The sequence below is a fragment of the Carassius carassius genome, chromosome 11 (genome assembly GCF_963082965.1).
Source record: "Carassius carassius chromosome 11, fCarCar2.1, whole genome shotgun sequence".
NCBI classification, from domain to species: Eukaryota; Metazoa; Chordata; class Actinopteri; order Cypriniformes; family Cyprinidae; genus Carassius; species Carassius carassius.
The window spans coordinates 5,671,595-5,691,594 of record NC_081765.1 but is presented as its reverse complement, the minus strand read 5'-3'; the positions used below and the strand labels follow the sequence as shown (position 1 = coordinate 5,691,594).

General features: G+C 38.6%; 1 protein-coding gene across 1 annotated transcript in view; it reads left to right on the top strand.

Annotated features, from left to right (window-relative positions):
* LOC132152669 (dual 3',5'-cyclic-AMP and -GMP phosphodiesterase 11A) overlaps nt 1-20,000 on the top strand; it is an 85,965-nt gene that overhangs the window by 28,794 nt on the left and 37,171 nt on the right. The window contains exons 3-5 of the mRNA XM_059561457.1: nt 6,975-7,064; nt 10,629-10,769; nt 10,852-10,916. Coding sequence (XP_059417440.1) covers nt 6,975-7,064; nt 10,629-10,769; nt 10,852-10,916 — 296 coding nt within the window. The remainder of the gene's footprint in view (nt 1-6,974; nt 7,065-10,628; nt 10,770-10,851; nt 10,917-20,000) is intronic.

The following is a 20,000-nucleotide window of genomic DNA, read 5'->3' as shown; positions in this document are numbered from 1 at the left end:
GCTTAATCGCATGTCTGCCGGTCCCCTGGATGGGGTGCTGAGTAGATCCCTCCTCTCCATCCGTGTCAGACGTGCATCGACCCGTAGCGCCAGCTCAATAAGTCCATTGAGGGACGGGGGAAGATCCAGGGCGTAGATCTCCCTCTGGACGCGGTCAGCCAGCCCATGCAGGAACATGTCCCACTGCGCCTCCTCGTTCCAATGGCACTCCACCGCCAGGGTCCGGAACTCGATCGAATAGTCCGAGACGGATCTCTCGTGCTGGCGTAACTCCGTCAGCTTCCTGGCCGCCTCCCGTCCTGCGGCGGCCCGATCAAAGACCCGTCTCATCTCTGCGGAGAGTGGCTGAAACGAGGCGCAGCATGGGTCCTGGTTCTCCCACACCGCTGTTCCCCACAATGCCGCCCTCCCAGAAAGCAGGGTAAGTACAAAGGCCACCTTGGCCCTCTCAATGGCAAAGGTTCTGGGCCGGAGGGCAAAGTGCATATCACAGCCGTTAAGAAAGGCTCTACAAAAGTCGGGCTCACCCGAGTACGCCTCTGGAATCGGGAGGCGTGGTTCCGGCTGGGAGGGGGCCTCAGACGGTGCTGGTGGAACAGGCGGTGTGAGTGGCGCAGTGGGAGGTCGTAATAGCTGGAAACTGTTGGGTGAGCTCGGACACCTGCGTCACTAAAGCCTGAACCGCCCGACCAGTGTCGTTAAGATTCCTCTCCTGGGAGTACATCCTCCGAACACTGGCGCTGAGAAAGTCTTCGAGGTAGGAAGGTTGATTACTCGTTGCCTCCATGTTGGTCAGATCGTTCTGTGACGCTAACAATGGAGGACAGGAGGCAGATGCAAGTAAATGGAGTTTATTGAAAGGAGGTGTGATAAAAGAATGCTGGAGAGTGACGCAGGGACCACGACGGCAGCACAGACAGGTGAGTAGGTGATTTGAGTGCGTTGGTAGCGATGACGGTGGTGGTAGATCGGTGATAGGCGGTGATAATCCGTGAGTGACTGTGATAATCCAAGGAAGACCGAAACAGGAAACCGAGCAAGGACAGGAACACAGGAGCACGAACAGAACATCAACACGAGGACCTCAAACAACGATCTGACAAACAGGAGACGAAAGACAGGGCGTTAAATAGGCGGTTGGAATGAGTCGCACCTGCCCAACATGAACCAATCAACATGACGTAACATGAATACAGCTGGAGACGGTGCATTCACGAACCGTGACACTAGTAGTATACCTGGACATTTCCAATCTGGCAACACTGGACTTCGTTGTCATAGTTCATTGTTGTATGTTGTGTCTTGCTTCGGATTTGACTAGTAGACTGCCATTCTGACACCACAAGCTTCATCCTTTCTGAACTTGTCTCCATATTTTTCACCTTTATGTTGCAATTATTGACCATATATTGTCATCCATTGTAACATGTTTACATCTGCCAATGTCTGTATTCAATGTGTGCATATGTACTGTATGACACTGTCTGTGAAAGTCTCAAAATCTAATTATGAGATAACAAGCATCAAAGTTTGATTTCATCCATTAATTTCACTATGATTTCTATCTTTGACATGGCCTTAGTATTACAGATATAAAGGTTATATCTTCACAGAATGTTCTATATCTTTATGAAGGATGATTTCATGTAAAAAACAGTAAATCGGCATTCGGTATTCAGATCATTTTCAAAATATTACTGTGCAACCCCTCAGAAATGCAGGCTTCTGAACTGAGCGCTGATAACAACTTGGGTTGTTCTTGTCCTCTTTAGTCAGGACATTTTTCCAAAAAGAGATTCAAATTTTGATTCGTCTGACCACAGAACAGTTTTCCACTTTGCCACAGTCCATTTTAAATGAGCCTTGGCCCAGAGAAAACGCCTGCGCTTCTGGATCATGTTTAGATATGGGTTCTTTTTTGGCCTTTAGGGCCCTATTTTAACGATCTAAATGCAAAGTGTAAAGCACACGGCACAGGTGCACTTAGGGTGTGTCTAAATCCACTTTTGCTATTTTAACGACGGAAAAACGGTCCGTGCACCGGGGCACATTTTTGGAATGGGTTGTCCCAATTCTCTTAATAAGTAATGGGCGTAACGTTCAATAACCCAATCAGAGTGTCATCTTCCATTCCCTTTAAGAGCGAGATGCGCTCGTGCCATGGCGGATCGCTATTTAAATAGCGGAATTTGTTGGCAGAAAAGCTGAACGCTTCTCAAGCGAAGAAACCGATCATGCGCGAAGTTAAAGCGCTTGAGCAGATCATCTACGGGACAAGCAGGAATCCACCAATGCTTCCCGAGGTGAAGAAGGCGTGGGATGAAGTAGAATTTCATTCATCATTATAAGTAGTAATAGGCAGAATTGCAAATAGGTAGCCTAATTCTAATACACGCAATGTCTATCTATCATTAAATTTTTATATTTATGTAGCCTAATATACTTTTACACTGTAATCCTTTTGTTTTTAATATTTGGCATATTTGTGTGATGCGCATCCCTGTTTGTAATAAGCAAAGTCAACGCACACTGTGGACACGCCCAGAGGCGCATTTTCTACCAATGCGCTCTTTAAATAACAAAATAAATATTGCGTCATTGACTTTAGACTTTAGACCAGGTTTGAGTTGCGCCTAAACACACCTCTTTTTTAGACCAGCACGCCCATGGGCACACAGATGGATGCAAATGCATTTGCTAATTAAATGACATAGCGCTGGATAGGAGAATGCGAGTGGCGCCGGACTGAAACTAGCAAACACACTTGCGCTGTGCCTTGCGTCGCATTGCGCCGGTTGTATGATAGGGCCCATAGAGTTTTAGCTGGCAACGGCGAATGGCATGGTGGATTGTGTTCACCGACAATGCTTTTTGGAAGTATTCCTGAGCCCATGTTGTGATTTCATTACAGTAGCATTCCTGTATGTGATGCAGTGCCGTCTAAAGGCCTGAAGATCATTGGCATCCAGTATGGTTTTACAGCATTGACCCTTGACAGAGATTGTTCAAGATTCTCTGAATCTTTGGATGATATTATGCACTGTAGATGATGATAACTTCAAACTCTTTGCATTTTTTCTCTGAGAAACTCCTTTCTGATATTGCTCCACTATTTTTTTCCGCAACATTGTCTTTCAGGGCTTTCAGGTCATTTATAGGTGCTGATCCACCATCTGGTCTGGATAAGTACTGTATCCGGGTGACTGCAGTGACTATCTGATCTGGATACTGACTGTATCTGGTGGCTACAGTGACCTCGGAATAAGAAAGAAACAGACTAATATTAGCGTAGATGCCATTTTTCTAACAATGTAGCAAGTACATTGGGTGTTATGGGAAGTGTTCCCGGTTCCGGTTTACCTAATTAATGCAGCCTAAAAATCCTTTAAAGAATTTGGATATCAGAAGCATATTAGTGTGTTATGTGTAAGACAGGTTAAAGAGATGGGTCTTTAATCTAGATTTAAACTGCAAGAGTGTGTCTGCCTCCCGAACAATGTTAGGTAGGTTATTCCAGAGTTTGGGCGCTAAATAGGAAAAGGATCCGTTGCCCGCTGAGTTTTGAGAAGCAGCAGACATGGAGGACTATAATGTTACAAGAGCTCGTTCAAATACTGAGGTGCAAAACCATTCAGGGCTTTATAAGTAATAAGCAAGATATTAAAATCTATACAATGCTTAATAAGTAGCCAGTGCAGTGTTGACAGAACCCGGCTAATATGGTCATATATATGGTCTTCCTGGTTCTAGTAAGAATTCTAGCTGCTGCATTTTAAACCAGTTGGAGTTTGTTTATTAAGCATGCAGAAAAACAACCCAATAAAGAAATACAATAATCTAACCTTGAGGTCATAAACGCATGGAATAAAAAAAATGCATTTGACATTGAGAGGTTGTAATTTAGATATATTTTTGAGATGGAAAATGCAGTTTTACAAATGCTAGAAACGTGGCTTTCTAAGGAAAGGTTGCTATCAAATTGCACACCTAGGTTCCTAACTGATGACGAAGAATTGAAAGAGCAGCCATCAAGTCTTAGACAATGTTCTAGGTTATTACATGCAGAGTTTTTAGGTCCTATAATTAACACCAGAATTTAGCAGTAAGAAATTACTCATAATCCAGTTTTTTATATCGACTATGCATTCCGCTATTTTTCAAGTTTGTATGTTTCGCTGGGCCGTGAAGAAATATAGAGCCAAGTATCATCAGCATGGCAGTGAAAGCCATGTCAGGATGGCTGAGTGTTCTAAGGCACCAGACTCAAGGGCTGTTCCCCAGTGTTGCCAGATCTCGCGAGACAAATAAGCAATCAGGCCTGTGAAAACAAGCCCAAAACAAGCAACTTTTTCTATGGAACCCCCCTAGGTTCCGGGAAGAGAAAAATAAATAAACTGTGTGCACCGTTTTACAATTCGTGGGGACGGATTTTAAATTGTGGGTACAGATTGTCAATTTACATCCATGTGGACGGATTGGTAAACTGCGCAAGTTTACGTCACTCACTGACTTCGTTTTCCAAACCAGAAAAAAATCAGATTGCCCTGCTCTGCCTCTGATTGGCTAGTACTCGTTGCCATCTGGGTCAGAGCCAATTAGAAGCAGGATGTGGGTGGGGAAAAACTCTGCTGTCTCCTGTGTGTATGGGGAAAAGGGAGGGACAGAGAGAACAGACTAGAACTCCTACGTTTAAATAACATATAGAAAATATCTGCTTGATAACTTATTATGGACCTGGGAACAAGCCCAAATAAGCAACTACACTTTAGAAACAAGCCCCAAAAAATGTAACCTGCGACTAGCAATATTTGTAAGCATCTTTACAGAAAAACAAGCCGAAAGTCGCGTATAATAATCGGACTTGTCTCCGAATGGAGGTGTGGTTTCTAATCCCACTTCTGACACATACTTTCGGGGGCAGCTTTGGGCTAGTGATTTGAGATTTGGACTTGTAACCCGAAGGTTGCAGTACACTCTCTGATGCGATACTGTAGCTGATGGCTGCATGGTTACAATTTTATCTCTAATAGTATCAATCTTAGAAGTAAATTAGTTCATAAAGTCATTACTGCTGTTGGGAAATGTCAACACTTGTTGATGCTTTATTTTTTTTGTTAATTTTGCCGCTGTATTGAATAATTACCTTGGGTTACGTTTTTTTTTCTTCTAAAAGAGATTAAAATTAATCAGATCTGGCAGTTTTTAATGCTTTTCTGTAGGATAGGTTACTTTCCCACCAAGCAATACGAAATACCTCAAGTTTTGTTTTTAAAGACAGTTAATAATGTTCTTAGTTTTACCATCAGTTCAAGCCCGATAGAGGAACAGAGTAGCACGACAGACACAATTATGAAGCTCGTATGTGTTTGGAGTACACAAGCCACGGACGGTTAAGACAGCTGACTCCACTTTGTGACCGTCTATCTCTCTCTCTCTCTCTCTCTCACACACACACACACACACACACACACACACGCGTGCGCAAAAATCCACATTTGAACAGTCAATAGCAAATATTAGCAAATATAGCGTGACCCCCCTAAAAATATATATCTTTGGATCTGAGACTTTAGTCTTTGCAACTTTACAGATCTTCATAATGCACCAAGAGCTTGTAACACTCCAAAGAGAAAGGAAAAATTGACGTCGCATCATATGACCCCTTTAATATTTGCTCCTGCATACAATGCAAACTGCTAACATGACACTTAGTTTAAACTTGATTATGGTTGTTCATTTTTTAATTCAATTAGCCAGACTGTGCAATAAACACAGCGATATAGATAAGAAGAGCTTTCACTTATCTTAGATGTTGATTTTGCTGTTCTGAAGTAAGCTGCAACTGCTATGGCAAGCATTAGTCATAAATTTGTATGTTGAGCAGCGAGCTCATTGGCTACCGATACAGGAGAGGACCAATCAGCTGTGCCATGTGATAATGATGTCATTAGGTCAGATTGAGTTAGACCTATCAGACTGCACGATCTAGAGTTTCATGCCAGAACTCTATATATTTTGTTCCAAATAATAATGCACTGAAAAAAAAATTATACTTTAGACCAACCTAATTTGTTGCAGCTGACATATACAATATGTATATACAATAAACATATTTATTTTCCCAAATATAAAAACAATCATAAAGAATGGAAAGATTAAGTACCATACTTAATATATTTTCTAAAGACATAAGCCAAAATGTTACTTAATGTAGGACAATGTAAAATATAAATTAGCAATAATATGAAAGTAGAATTTTCACTTAAGGTGAAACTATCATTTTGTTAGTCATTATTTCATTTGGTTTACTTAATGCAAATACAGACAATTAATGAAATACTTTAATATTTATTGTGATGTGTTTTAGCCAAGTATGCATAATATTTTCTGCTATGTACTAATAAATAAAATAAAACCCACAATAATCTCTGCAGTCATAAAATATTCTGCACACGCTGGTGTCTTGTGAAAATAATATTTAAACAGAGGTTTAAATAGGAAACCATTATTATTATTATTATTATTATTATTATTATTATTACAAAGACCAGTATAAAACTGCAGCTGAAATAAATGACAGTAATTTCACTTTTTTCAGTATGTTTGTAGAATTGTCTTAATTTGTAGACTTTTCTCTGGAAATTGTGATATTATTTTTTTTATCTGAATAATGCTGATTAATTAAGGGGCATGTCATGCAGTTCATTTAATTAAATTTTTAATCAGTTGATTTTATGAGTAGAACTGCCAGAATTAATGTGCATATCCATTAAAATCATTCAAAGTATGTTAATTATAAATTTGCTCTTGAGGGTTAGGCTTAGGGTTAGTAATGTAATTTTACTGTAACTACTGGTACAGTACTTTGCAAGGCTGAAACCACTGTGGGTTTTGGAGAGACTATTGTTCTGGTTATCCAACCACCTTAGACTCACTTTGACTCTACACTTCAAAACACTCTTGTGTCTGTGCAGGTGTTACAGATGTATCTGCCATTCTGTGGTATTGCCATTTCAAATGCCCAGCTGTTTGCTGCATCCAGGAAAGAGTATGACAGGAGCAGGGTAAGAACACACTTACTTCAGCACTTCATTAAAACCATATTTTATCTCTGCACCCCTCCTACTGTAACAAGACATTGCTGTTTGTGTGTGTGTGCGCATGCTGTAAATGTCATGTGGGTGTTTATTACGTAGTATGTATCTGTCTATTGATCTTTTGCTTCCTACATACTCTGTTCCGGCATCGAGAGGTTTTGAATCGAGAAGAGGTGTTTGTGGCTGGGGAAGCATAAATCTGAGTCGTGGCATCCTTACAGCGTCATCAACACATTTTAAATATCGATCACAAAGGAACATAATGTAAGAAAACAAGAACAAAGAAGAGAGAGAATGAGAAAGAAATGAGGGGACCTCAAGTGATCAGTCAGCATGCATGCTGTTTGCACTATTTTAGAGTAAGCCATAATGGTTCTTACTCTTTTAACATGGGTGAACTTGAAAAACTACTGTTGGCAGCCATTACCATAACTTCTGTGAGTCTCCCATCATAGATACAGACAGTGGAGGGAATTTACTAAGAATGAATGGTGCCTGCTTATAGCATTGGTCATTTGCACACACTTGATGTTTTAGCAGCCAGTTCACTAAAGGAATTATGCAAATCATGCATAACAGCGCAAAGACATTCCAAAAAATTATGGCTGAATTCATCTGACACGTCGCGATTCTGAGTGCTAGCTTTTATAGTGTGCTTCAGATTACTATAATTTGGAATATTTTACAGAGATATATAATATTTTTCACTCGAATCTGCTCTTCAACAGCGCAAATCTGGATAAACCCTCATGAAAAAGAACACTTTACTTATAATATACTTTCAAAAACAGCATTTACTATGGAAATAATACATTTAAAATGATATACTTAATTGTGAACTGAATGTAATGTTTTCAGACACTTAATTGCAGTTTAATTCCAACTGAATTATAATGAATTATAGATAAAATTCTATTAATCGTAATTAGCTGTACTTTAAAGTGTTTTTTGACCTCTTTAAGTACAACTTAAGTACATTTCTATATGTTATTTCATACTACTTTTGTCTCTGAAATTTTCACACTTTAAGGACTTTTGTGTTTGTTTTCATATCCAATCCCTCGTATTCTTTGACCTAGTTTCTTTCTCCCCTTAATTTGTGTCATCATGTTCAGGTGTTTCACACCGTGACAGAAATATATTACTACTAAAAATATACTTTAATGCTATTTATATTTAAACTTTTTTAATGTATTTAAATATATTTGCAATTACATATTTTTAATGTTGAAATTTAGTACATTAAAAAATATATAAATGTTAAATGCAATATTGAATAATATAACAATTGCTTATTTGTAATGATAAAGCTACAATTATATGGAATTACATTTGGTTCAATAATAATGAATGAAACTTTATAAAACTGAACGTAACTTTTCCATAAACTATCAAAAATATGCCATTACAAAAGAAGAAAAACACAATGAAAATGAACTCAGTCGCACAAATTTAACAGGCTCTTCAAATATGCTTCATTCTTTGTTAATGTTTTTCAAAGATTCGTTTTCACTAATATGGAAGATGATGTCGCTCCATGTCTCCTGAGAGCTCATCTTTACAGACTGAAATGATCGAAAGTCAAATATTTTTTACATATTTAGTAATACAAGGCACGACGTACAGTATTGCATACAAATCACCGCGAGAGCTTTTTTTTCATTTTCTTTTTTTTATTAATGCAGAGAACAAAAACATACAAAAGTATAAACATACATCACATAATATCAACCACAAAAAAACAATAAAAAAAAAAATAGAACTAAAGAAAAGAGGGCCAAAATCTAAACAAAATTACACAAGGAGATCAAAGGCAGAGCAAATTCTAACAGTCCTTATAGCTTTCTTATTAGTAGATACTGAGAACACATTCAAATAGTTTTCCATTTCTTTTAGAAAAACAGAGAAGACAGGTTTACAGTTGGAGAATTTGCATTTGTGAATGTGAAATTTGTTTAGGAAAAAATGTAAATTAATAACAAAACTGTTATTTTCGTTTGTGGGGTCAGAGTCATATTACCCAAATATAATGTTTTTCATATGTACTGAGAAGTCTGGCAAAATCTTACACTTGAAATAACACCAATATCATCCCAAAGTTTCTGAGTTTAGTGACATGACCAAAATAACTGTACAGTTTCTTCAGAACTCGAACAAAAAGAGCATGTAAGATCAAATATTTAAATCTTTGTATAAACTTCTTTACAGGCTAGAACCTGTGTATGAGTTTAAAATAAATGTCTTTCACTTTGTCTGTGAAAAAAAAAATTGCGGTAGAGACCAGGTTTAATCACCGCTAGAGCTTTCCAATATGCGCGCCACTGACGTCTGTACTTCCCAGTTAGTGAGCACCTGTCCATCAAAAGCTCACTATCCAATCGAGTAGATCACTATTAACCCCGCCCCCATGAGAGGTTTGTGTCAAAACACCAAACGAAAAACAGCTAAGCATAAGTGAAATCAGTGGCAATGCATTCAGAATCCACGATTAGCGAAAACTAATCTTTGAAAAACATTAACAAAGAATGAAGCATATTTGAAGAGCCTGTTAAATTTGTGCGACTGAGTTCATTTTTTTTCATTTTCATTGTGTTTTTCTTCTTTTGTAATGGCATATTTTTGATAGTTTCTGAAAAAAGTTACGTTCAGTTTTATAAAATTTCGTTTATTATTATTGAACCAAATGTAATTCCATACAATTTAGTAGAATTAAAACATACTAAATAAAAATTTTAACTAGAAATGTACTATCAAGTAACACACCACAGTTAAAATTCTTCAGCAGAGAAGATGCTTCAGTATGTTAGTCAACACATCAAAATAAGTTTACTTTAAAGCATGTCAAAATATTATTAAAGGATATTATTTTAAGTAGTTTTTTAAAGTAAAACCTTTAATTTTTACATTATTACAAAGTGCACTTTTAAAAAATATTTTAAGTGTGAAACAGCTATGAAAGTGACCTCTATTTAAGGACACTTAAGTGGCCTTTTATTTCATTAATATTATATTATCTTTAAGTTTATTTTTTATGTACTTCAAGATTTGAAGAACACTGCAAGTACAAATTCAGTACAATTAAATGCACTGCCTTTTCAAGGATTTGCCCATTTATATAGCTCTTCTCCATCATTTGATCATAATTTTATTACTGCTGCCACAATCAATAGAATAATACCCCCAAATCCCTTTTAAGCTAAATTCTTTCTCCATTAATTGGAACTGCATGTATAAAACACTAGTACATTCAAGAAAGAAAATTAAAATGGGTCTGAACTGAAATTAGGCTATGTACATGATGACAGATTTTATGATTTCTCCCTTTGAACATGCAGTTGACCTGCAAGACATAACTGGCCATAAAATACAACACTTAATACTCATTTCTGCTTAGGGCCCTTGCAGAAACACACCAAATGCCATGATGCATTAATGCATTAATTATATTTCTACATACTTCTATGTATTTGCATTCATATACTTGTGTCAGGTATGTTTAGGGCTTTTCTCAGTGTGTGTCCGTGTGTGTAGGCTCTTCTGGAGGTTGTGAATGATTTGTTTGAAGAGCAGACCGATTTGGAGAAGATTGTGAGGAAGATCATGCATCGAGCTCAGACCCTGTTGAAGTGTGAACGCTGCTCTGTCCAGCTTCTAGAGGACATAGAATCTCCGGTACGCTCTCATCTTTCCTCTTTCTCCCCATACCCTGCCTTCTGCATTTTTCTAATACTGCTTGCTTTAATGTCTCCCGCAGGTGGTGAAGTTCACCAAGTCCTTTGAGCTTCTGTCACCCAAGTGTAGCGCAGACATGGAGAACAGGTGTGACTTACAGCAGGTTAAACACATACATACACACACACGCTAGCAAAAAAGTTTACACAATAACACTGTCTTTCACACAAACATACATCTACTTTATATAACCTCAGAGAGGAGTTGAGACCTGGCAGCGATGCTTTAGCGCTAATGAGGCCATTTCAGAGTGGCAGTGTTTGTTTGCTGTTAACTGCAGCAGGCGGTATGTGCTGATGTGTTGCCCCCACAATGACAACTGTTTCTCTGCTACGACCTCTAATACACACACACACACACACACACACACACAGCTTGAGAGAGATATGTCAGTCTCAGTGCCAGCAGGAGTGTTTGCTTGTGGCGTGTGTGTGTGATTCTTTGTGTTTGAGCATTTCTAAAGGTGGCACACCCACAGGACCATCTGCATCTCCATATTATGCAACCTAAAGATATTTATGAGGCGGTAATTAGCTCATTAGAGGTTTTAGTGTATTTTAATGTACAGTGTAAGATGGTCATTTGAAAACCACTTGTAGGATTTTGCCTGTAATGCACATCATCAACTTTTTTGTCTGAAGGAGACGTTCTGAAGAAGACGTTAATCAGGCAGGTCCTAGGCATGGCAAGGGCACGCAGTGTCTTGTACCATGATTACATGCATAACCTGAGACATTCCCCTTCAAGGGAACTCGATGACACGTCCCCAGCGTAATCTACGCCCCTGTTATGAACAGAGCAATGTAGGATTATATATACACATTATGAACAGCAGCAACGTGAGAACAGTGGTAATAAATACAGTTGGATGAGTGTGCAAAAGTATTGTTAACCCTCTGAAATCGAATAACGAGTATACGCGTTATGAGTCATTTTCTCCTGATAACCCCGAAAAGAACTTAAATTACACTTTCAGTTTTGATCGTACAGATAAGAGCATATACATCAATCGAATCTGTAAAGGGTCTACTTTTTTTGTATACAGACATAATAACAACAAAACTTTGTGCATTTATAAAATAAAGATAACAAACAAGGTGTGCTGTCTGCAGCCTTTGTCTGCACTGATCTTCATTTAGACACACGTCATTAAAATGAACTGTAACTCAGTGAATACTCAACGAAGAGACATGAGAGATATATCTATAGAAAGCTTGACATGTCTAAACAACTAAACAAGTGCTGCCAAAAACAAATATTCTGTGATAAAGTAATCCATTTCACGTCTCCCTTCATTATCTTCTAATGTGACCACGCCCCCGCGCTGAACGCTCTTTTCAGATTCTAATGTTTCACTGAAGCGCGCGGCTTGAATACGCCCACACAACAGAAGACAACGCAGCGAGGCTGTTCTTCAAGTTTTTTTATTTTACTGTTTGCTTCACGCTGAGAGGAATAAGACATAATTCACCCCAAAAAGATGTGATGTGGTTGAGGATTTGAGATTTGAATTTCCTCAGAAAAAAGAATGAAGCACTTTATTCAGCCGAGATCATAAACATAAGTAAGTCTCTTTTTTTATTTATTTAAATACTTGTACTAGTTTTCATATAACGTGTAAACATTTTACTAGTTAGACTTTTTCCAAAGACATTTTCCAAACTATAATTCCTGACTAAATGTATAATCAAGTGAAATATTATGAAGTTTCAGTAACAATATACAATACTATACCATTCAAAAGCTTGATGTAAATAATATAAATGTAACAAATAAATGTAACTATAACAAATGTAACACAATGCTGTTCTTTCAATTTATCCCCGTAAAAAAACTGAAAAAAATATTCTCAGCTCTTTTCAACATTAATAATAACAATAATAATAATAACAATAAATGTTTTTTTGTAGAAAATAATATTGTTAAAAGGATTTCTGAAGGATTGTGTGACTGGAGTAATGATGCAAAAAATTCAGTTTGAAAGTCAGCTTTGATTGTTCCTAAAAACTGTTTAAATGCACTCCCAAGTGGATATTAAATTATGTTGTGGGATAATTAAATATATTCTAAATAAACTACAAACATAAAATTATATAGATTTATTTTGTTCTCACATTCTTTCTTGTAACTTCCCCTCTCAGTGACACAAGCTGACTTAAAGGCTCATTATGCAGCATATTATGCAGGCCTTTGTCTTCTCAGGTGTAAATCACAATGATATTCATGATAGTTGACACCTACTCGCATATGACTTTTACCAACAAAAAGTGTCTTAGAAAATTTTAATCAATATATTGTTTTCTGTAAGTGAGTAAAAAAGATGATTTTCGCATAATTTAGAAAGAAAAATTCTAGGCTACAAGCTCCAGTTCTCAGAAGTCCCGGGAACCAATGTTCTGTATGTGTTTTATGGCCTTATTCAAGTGATTTAACATTTTTAGTTTTTCACTAACCACGCATAACATTTTTTTCCTCAAAAACACGATCATGTACATACATGCTGCTCACATATTATTATAGCCCAGTTTGTGCTGATTACAGTGAGACTAGACTTTAGATGTGTATAAGAAACTGAAAAAAGCACAAATGTCAGGGCATGACAAAACTTCTCCAGGCCCCAAAAATACCCGTAGACTCCAAAGGGTTAAACAATGTATTCTATGCAAAATAACAGTAGTGCAATGATATTTTTATAGAAATAGTTTACTGTGCTTTGTACAGTAACAACTTTAGACAGTTTATAGTGTAATATATTTTGCACAAACTGCACATTGTTAAAGCTGAGTAGTTCAAATACATGTATTTAAAGAACTGTGACCAGTGCAGTAATAAGGCAGGTGCAGGTTAGATTGGTGCTGTGTCGTTCAGAAGTGTCACAGCCTCGGGGAAGAAGCTCTTCCTGAGCCTACTAGTGTGAAAGCGTAGACTCCTGTAACGCCTGACGGATGAAAAGAGGGTGAAAAGTCCATGGTTAGGGTGAGAGACATCCTTGATGATGTTTCTCACCCTGCCCAGACAGCGCTTATGATAAATGTTCTCAATGGAAGATAACTGGGTGCTGGTGATCCATTGAGCAGTTTTCACCACCCACTGGAGTGCTTTGCGGTCAGATGTGGAGCAATTGCTGTACCATACTGAGATGCAGTTTGTGTGTATGCTCTCAATGGTACAGCGGTAGAATTCCACAACGATCCTGGGACTCAGGTGAACTTTCTTAAGGCTCCGTAAGAAGTAAAGACCCTTTTGACCAGGGTGGAGGCGTTATGGGACCAGGAGAGGTCATCATAGATGTGGATGCCAAGGTACTTTAAACTTGACACATGCTCCACTACAGCTCCATTGATGTAGATGGGTGTGTGTGCATGACTCCTAGTCCGCCTGAAGTCCACAATGATTTCCTTTGTCTTCTGGGTGTTTAGTTCCAGGTTGTTGGTGGCACACCACACAGCCAGGTGCTGCACCTCATCCCTGTAGGCTGACTCATCGTCATCCGCAAATTTGGTGTCATCTGCAAATTTGATTATGGTGTTGGAGCCAAAAACGGGAACAGTCATGGGTGAAGAGGGAGTACAGGAGAGGGCTCAGTACGCAGCCCTGTGGCATGCCGGTGTTCAGGGTGATGATGGAGGAGGAGAGGTTATCTAATTTAACAGACTGAGGTCTGTTAGTCAGAAAATCTAGAATCCAGTTGCAGATGGGTGTGCGGATTCCAAGCTGGCTGAGCTTGGAGATCAGCTTGGAGGGGATTACTGTGAACAGCATTCTCACATGTGTGTTTTGACTGTCCAGGTGGGTGGGGGCAGAATGAAGTGCCGTTGAGATGGCGTCCTCTGTTGACCTATTGTGGTGATAGGCAAATTAGAATGGGTCTAATGTAGAGGGGAGACAGGATTTTAATTGGGATGCAACCAGTTTCTCAAAGCACTTGGCAATGATGGGGGTGAGTGCAACAGGATGGAAGTCATTAGGGACAGAGGCAGTGGAGTGTTTCGGTACAGGCACGATGGTGGAGTTTTTGAAGATAGTAGGGACAGTTGTTTGGGCCAGGGACAGATTGAAAATGTTTGTGAAGACCTCAGCCAGCTGCTCCACACAGGCTTTAAGCACACAACCAGGTATTCCATCAGGGCCAGCTGCCTTCTGTGCATTCACCTTACACAGAGTGGAGTAAACATCTGATGTGGAGAGTGTGAGAGGCAGTTCACTAGGTTGATGCTCAGCTTTGAGTGAGATCTCCTTATTATTTTGATCAAAAAGAGCATAAAAGTGATTGAGCTCATCTGGGAGGGAGGCAGAGCTGGTGGGGGCAAAGTGTTAGGTGGTTTGTAATCTGTGATAGATTGTGTGCCTTGCCACATATGCCAGGGGTCTGAAGAATTGAAGTGTTCTTCAATCTCCTGTTTATGTGTGAGTTTGGTCTGGCAGATACCCTTTCTCAGGTCAGCTCTGGCTGAGCTGTAAGCCTCCAGGTCTCCAGACCCGAAGGCTGCATCTCTTGCTTTGAGCATGAGGTGAACCTCTGTTCATCCAGGGCTTCTGATTGGGGGAAATGTTTATATTTTTGTGTGTGGTCACTCTGCTCACACATCTGTTGATGTGCTCCAAGACAGAGTTGGTGTAAGTGTCTATGTTAATCTGAGAGTTTGTGTTGGCCTGGGCAGCAAACTCACTCCAGTTTGTGTGCTGGAATTGATGTTGAAGAGTGGAGTCAGCACCTTCCAGCCAGATTTTAACAGTCCTTATTGTAGGTTTCATACATTTGATGACCGGGGTGTACTTGGGGAGCAGGAACAAAGAGAGATGGTCAGACTGACCCAGGTGGGGGAGGGGTGTGACTTTGTAGGCATCAGTCACATTAGCATAAACGTCCATGTTTTATGTCCCCTTGTAGTGCAGGAGACATTTTGATGAAATTTAGGGAGAACAGATCTTAAAGTGCAGTGATTGAAGTCCCCAGCAACAATAAAGGCTCCATCCGGGTGCAGGGTTTGTAATTTGCTAATAGCAGCACAAAGTTCTTTCATAGCCACGTTAGCATTAGTATTCGGCGGTACATAAACTGCAGCAGCAACAATGCAAGTAAACTCACGTGGTAGGTAGAATGGTCTGCACTTGATAATCAGGAACTCCAGATCAGCAGAGCAGTTGGTATCAACAATGACCGAGTCTTTACACCATGATTTGTTGACATAAATGCATACTACACCACCCTTGTTTTTACCAGAGGTTTCTGCTACTCTGTCAGCCCTGAAAAAGAGCATCCATCCATATGCATACGGTGATCTCAGTAGCTCCGGCGGATAAGTGTTTATCTCACTTACGTTTTATTGCTGCAGTGCAAAATGGGATTGTCAAGTAGACAGCCTGACCAACAATTTCATGAAAACCTGTCATAAATGGTGTATGCACCTGACAAACTCAATTATTTGTATTACAGTTCAATTCAATTCAATTCAAGTTTATTTGTATAGCGCTTTTAACAATACAAATCATTACAAAGCAACTTTACAGAAAATTGTTTCTACAATATTTAGTAGTAGCTAGTAGTTTGTGCACGTTTGACAGGATTTTAGAAAAATAAAAATAATAATAATAATACAAGACGTAGTCAGCTAGATGATGAACTATCAATATTATTAATTAATAGTAATTATAGGATGCAGTCACACATGTAGCAATAATTGTTAGTTCTGTTTGTTGATTCAAGGTTAGGATCATCTGGGGTCCTCTGAGGGTCAGCATCATCTCTTCTCAGGTGTTCTGGATCCAGACTGGAGCTTGTGTAAATCCTAGTTACCACGGGATGTAAATCCCGTGGCAAAACATAGAAACAAAATAGAGACATCATTAGCATAGCTGCTGATCCAACAAAGTAAAATTAGTTTAACCCAAGCTAAAGAATAAAAATGCAGATGCAACTACACTCACAATTTAAGAGATACATTATTCGAATGCTTGGCGAAAGAGATGCGTTTTTAATCTAGATTTAAACAGAGAGAGTGTGTCTGAACCCCGAACATTATCAGGAAGGCTATTCCAGAGTTTGGGAGCCAAATGTGAAAAAGCTCTACCTCCTTTAGTGGACTTTGCTATCCTAGGAACTACCAAAAGTCCAGCGTTTTGTGACCTTAGGGTGCGTGATGGGTTGTAGCGTGGTAGAAGGCTAGTTAGGTACGCAGGAGCTAAACCATTTAGGGCCTTATAGGTAAGTAATGATAATTTGTAACAGATACGGAACTTAATAGGTAGCCAGTGCAGAGACTGTAAAATTGGGGTAATATGATCATATTTTCTTGACCTGGTAAGGACTCTAGCTGCTGCATTTTGGACTACCTGTAGCTTGTTTATTGACGAAGCAGGACAACCACCTAGAAGTCCATTACAATAGTCCAGTCTAGAGGTCATGAAAGCATGAACTAGCTTTTCTGCATCAGAAACAGATAACATGTTTCGTAGCTTGGCAATGTTTCTAAGATGGAAGAATGCGGTTTTTGTAACATTGGAAATATGATTTTCAAAAGACAAATTGCTGTCTAATATAACACCCAGATTTCTGACTGTAGAGGAAGTAACAGTACATCCGTCTAGTTGCAGATTGTAATCTACAAGATTCTGTGTGGTGTTTTTTGGTCCAATAATTAATATCTCTGTCTTATCCGAATTTAATTGGAGAAAATTATTTGTCATCCAATCTTTTACATTTTTAACACACTCTGTTAGCTTAGATAATTGGGAAGTTTCATCTGGTCTCGTTGAAATATATAGCTGAGTATCATCAGCATAACAGTGGAAGCTAATTCCGTATTTTCTAATAATATTACCAAGGGGCAACATGTATATTGAAAATAGAAGGGGACCTAGGACGGATCCTTGTGGCACTCCATATTTTACTGATGATAAATGAGATGACACCCCATTTAAGTAAACAAAATGGTAGCGATCGGACAGGTAGGATCTAAACCATCTTAGAGCCTGCCCTTGAATACCTGTATAGTTTTGTAATCGATCTATGAGTATGTCATGATCTATGGTGTCGAACGCAGCACTAAGATCAAGTAAGACTAGAAATGAGATGCAGCCTTGATCTGACGCAAGAAGCAGGTCATTTGTAATTTTAACAAGTGCAGTTTCTGTGCTATGGTGGGGCCTAAAACCTGAAATTCTTCATACAGATCATTTTTATGCAGGAAGGTGCTCAATTGAGCAGACACAACTTTTTCTAAAATTTTAGACATAAATGGAAGATTTGAAATAGGCCTATAATTTGCCAGTACACTAGGATCTAGTTTTGGTTTCTTAATAAGAGGCTTGATAACCGCCAGCTTGAATGGTTTTGGGACGTGACCTAAAGATAACGACGAGTTAATGATATTGAGAAGCGGTTCTTCGGCTACAGGTAACAGCTCTTTTAGTAATTTAGTGGGTACAGGATCTAATAAACATGTTGTTGGTTTAGATACAGTGATAAGTTTATTTAGCTCTTCCTGTCCTATATTTGTAAAGCACTGCAGTTTATTTTTGGGTGCGATGGATGAAACTGAAGTGTTAGACGCTGTAGAATCTACATTCGCTATTGTATTTCTAATGTTATCTATTTTATCAGTGAAGAAATTCATAAAGTCATTACTATTTAACGTTGGTGGAATATTTGAATCAGGTGGCGTCTGGTAATTTGTTAATTTAGCCACTGTGCTAAATAAAAACCTTGGATTGTTTTGGTTATTTTCAATGAGTTTGTGGATATGCTCTGCCCTAGCAGTTTTTAGAGTCTGTCTATAGCTGGACATACTGTTTTTCCATGCAATTTTAAAAACTTCCAAGGTAGTTTTTCTCCATTTGCGTTCAAGACTACGAGTTACTTTCTTGAGAGAGTGAGTATTACTGTTATACCATGGCACAGTACGTTTTTCTCTAACCTTTTTCAATTTGATGGGGGCAACAGCTTCTAATGTATTAGAGAAAATAGTGCCCATGTTGTCAGTAATTTCGTCTAATTCATGTGTATTTTTGGGTACAAATAGCAGTTGAGATAGATCAGGCAGGTTATTTGCGAATCTGTCTTTGGTGGCTGGAACAATAGTTCTGCCCAGACGGTAACGCTGAGACATATAGTTAATATCAGTTATACGCAGCATGCACGATACAAGGAAATGGTCTGTAATATCATCACATTGGGGTACAATATCTATAGCAGTAAGATCGATTCCATGCGATATAATTAGATCTAGTGTATGATTAAAACGATGAGTGGGCCCGGTGACATTTTGCTTGACTCCAAAGGAGTTTATTAGGTCAGTAAATGCAAGTCCTAATGTATCATTTGCATTATCAACGTGAATATTAAAATCTCCCATGATTAGCGCCTTATCAACTTTAACTAGAAGGTCTGAGAGGAAATCTGCAAATTCTTTTAGGAATTCTGTATACGGCCCTGGTGGTCTATACACAGTAGCCAGAGCAAGAGATACATTAGACTTCTTTTGCATGTCTGACAGTGTAACATTTAGCAGAAGTATTTCAAAAGAGTTAAACCTGTATCCTGTTTTCTGGGTAACATTGAGAATATCACTATATATTGTTGCAACACCTCCTCCACGACCAGTCTGACGGGGCTCATGCTTATAACAGTAGTTTGGTGGAGTAGACTCATTTAGACCAAAATAATCATTTGGTTTTAGCCAGGTTTCAGTCAAGCAGAGTACATCAAAACTATTTTCTGTGATCATTTCATTTACAATAACTGCTTTGGGTGTGAGTGATCTAATATTTATGAGCCCAAACTTTAAAAATAGTTTTTGTTCATTTACTTTACATTTTTCTGGTTTAATTACGATAAGATTTTTTCTAGATCCTACATTATATTTTGACCTCACTATTCGGGGAACAGACACAGTCTTAATAGTTTTTACAGCACAAGTACTTTTATCATTTAAGCGGGTGGAACAAAACTCATCATAATAGTTATTAGAGAATTGTCTTACTAGTCACATGGAGCGAAGTGTCCTGGAGATGTTGTCAGAGAGCAGCTCCGCTCCGATTCTGCTGGGGTGTAATCCATCAGCGCGAAACAGCCTAGGACGCTCCCAGGAAAGATTCCAGTTATTAACAAATAGCAGTTTCTGTTCTTTACACCATGACAACAACCATTCATTTAAAGCAAAAAGTCTACTG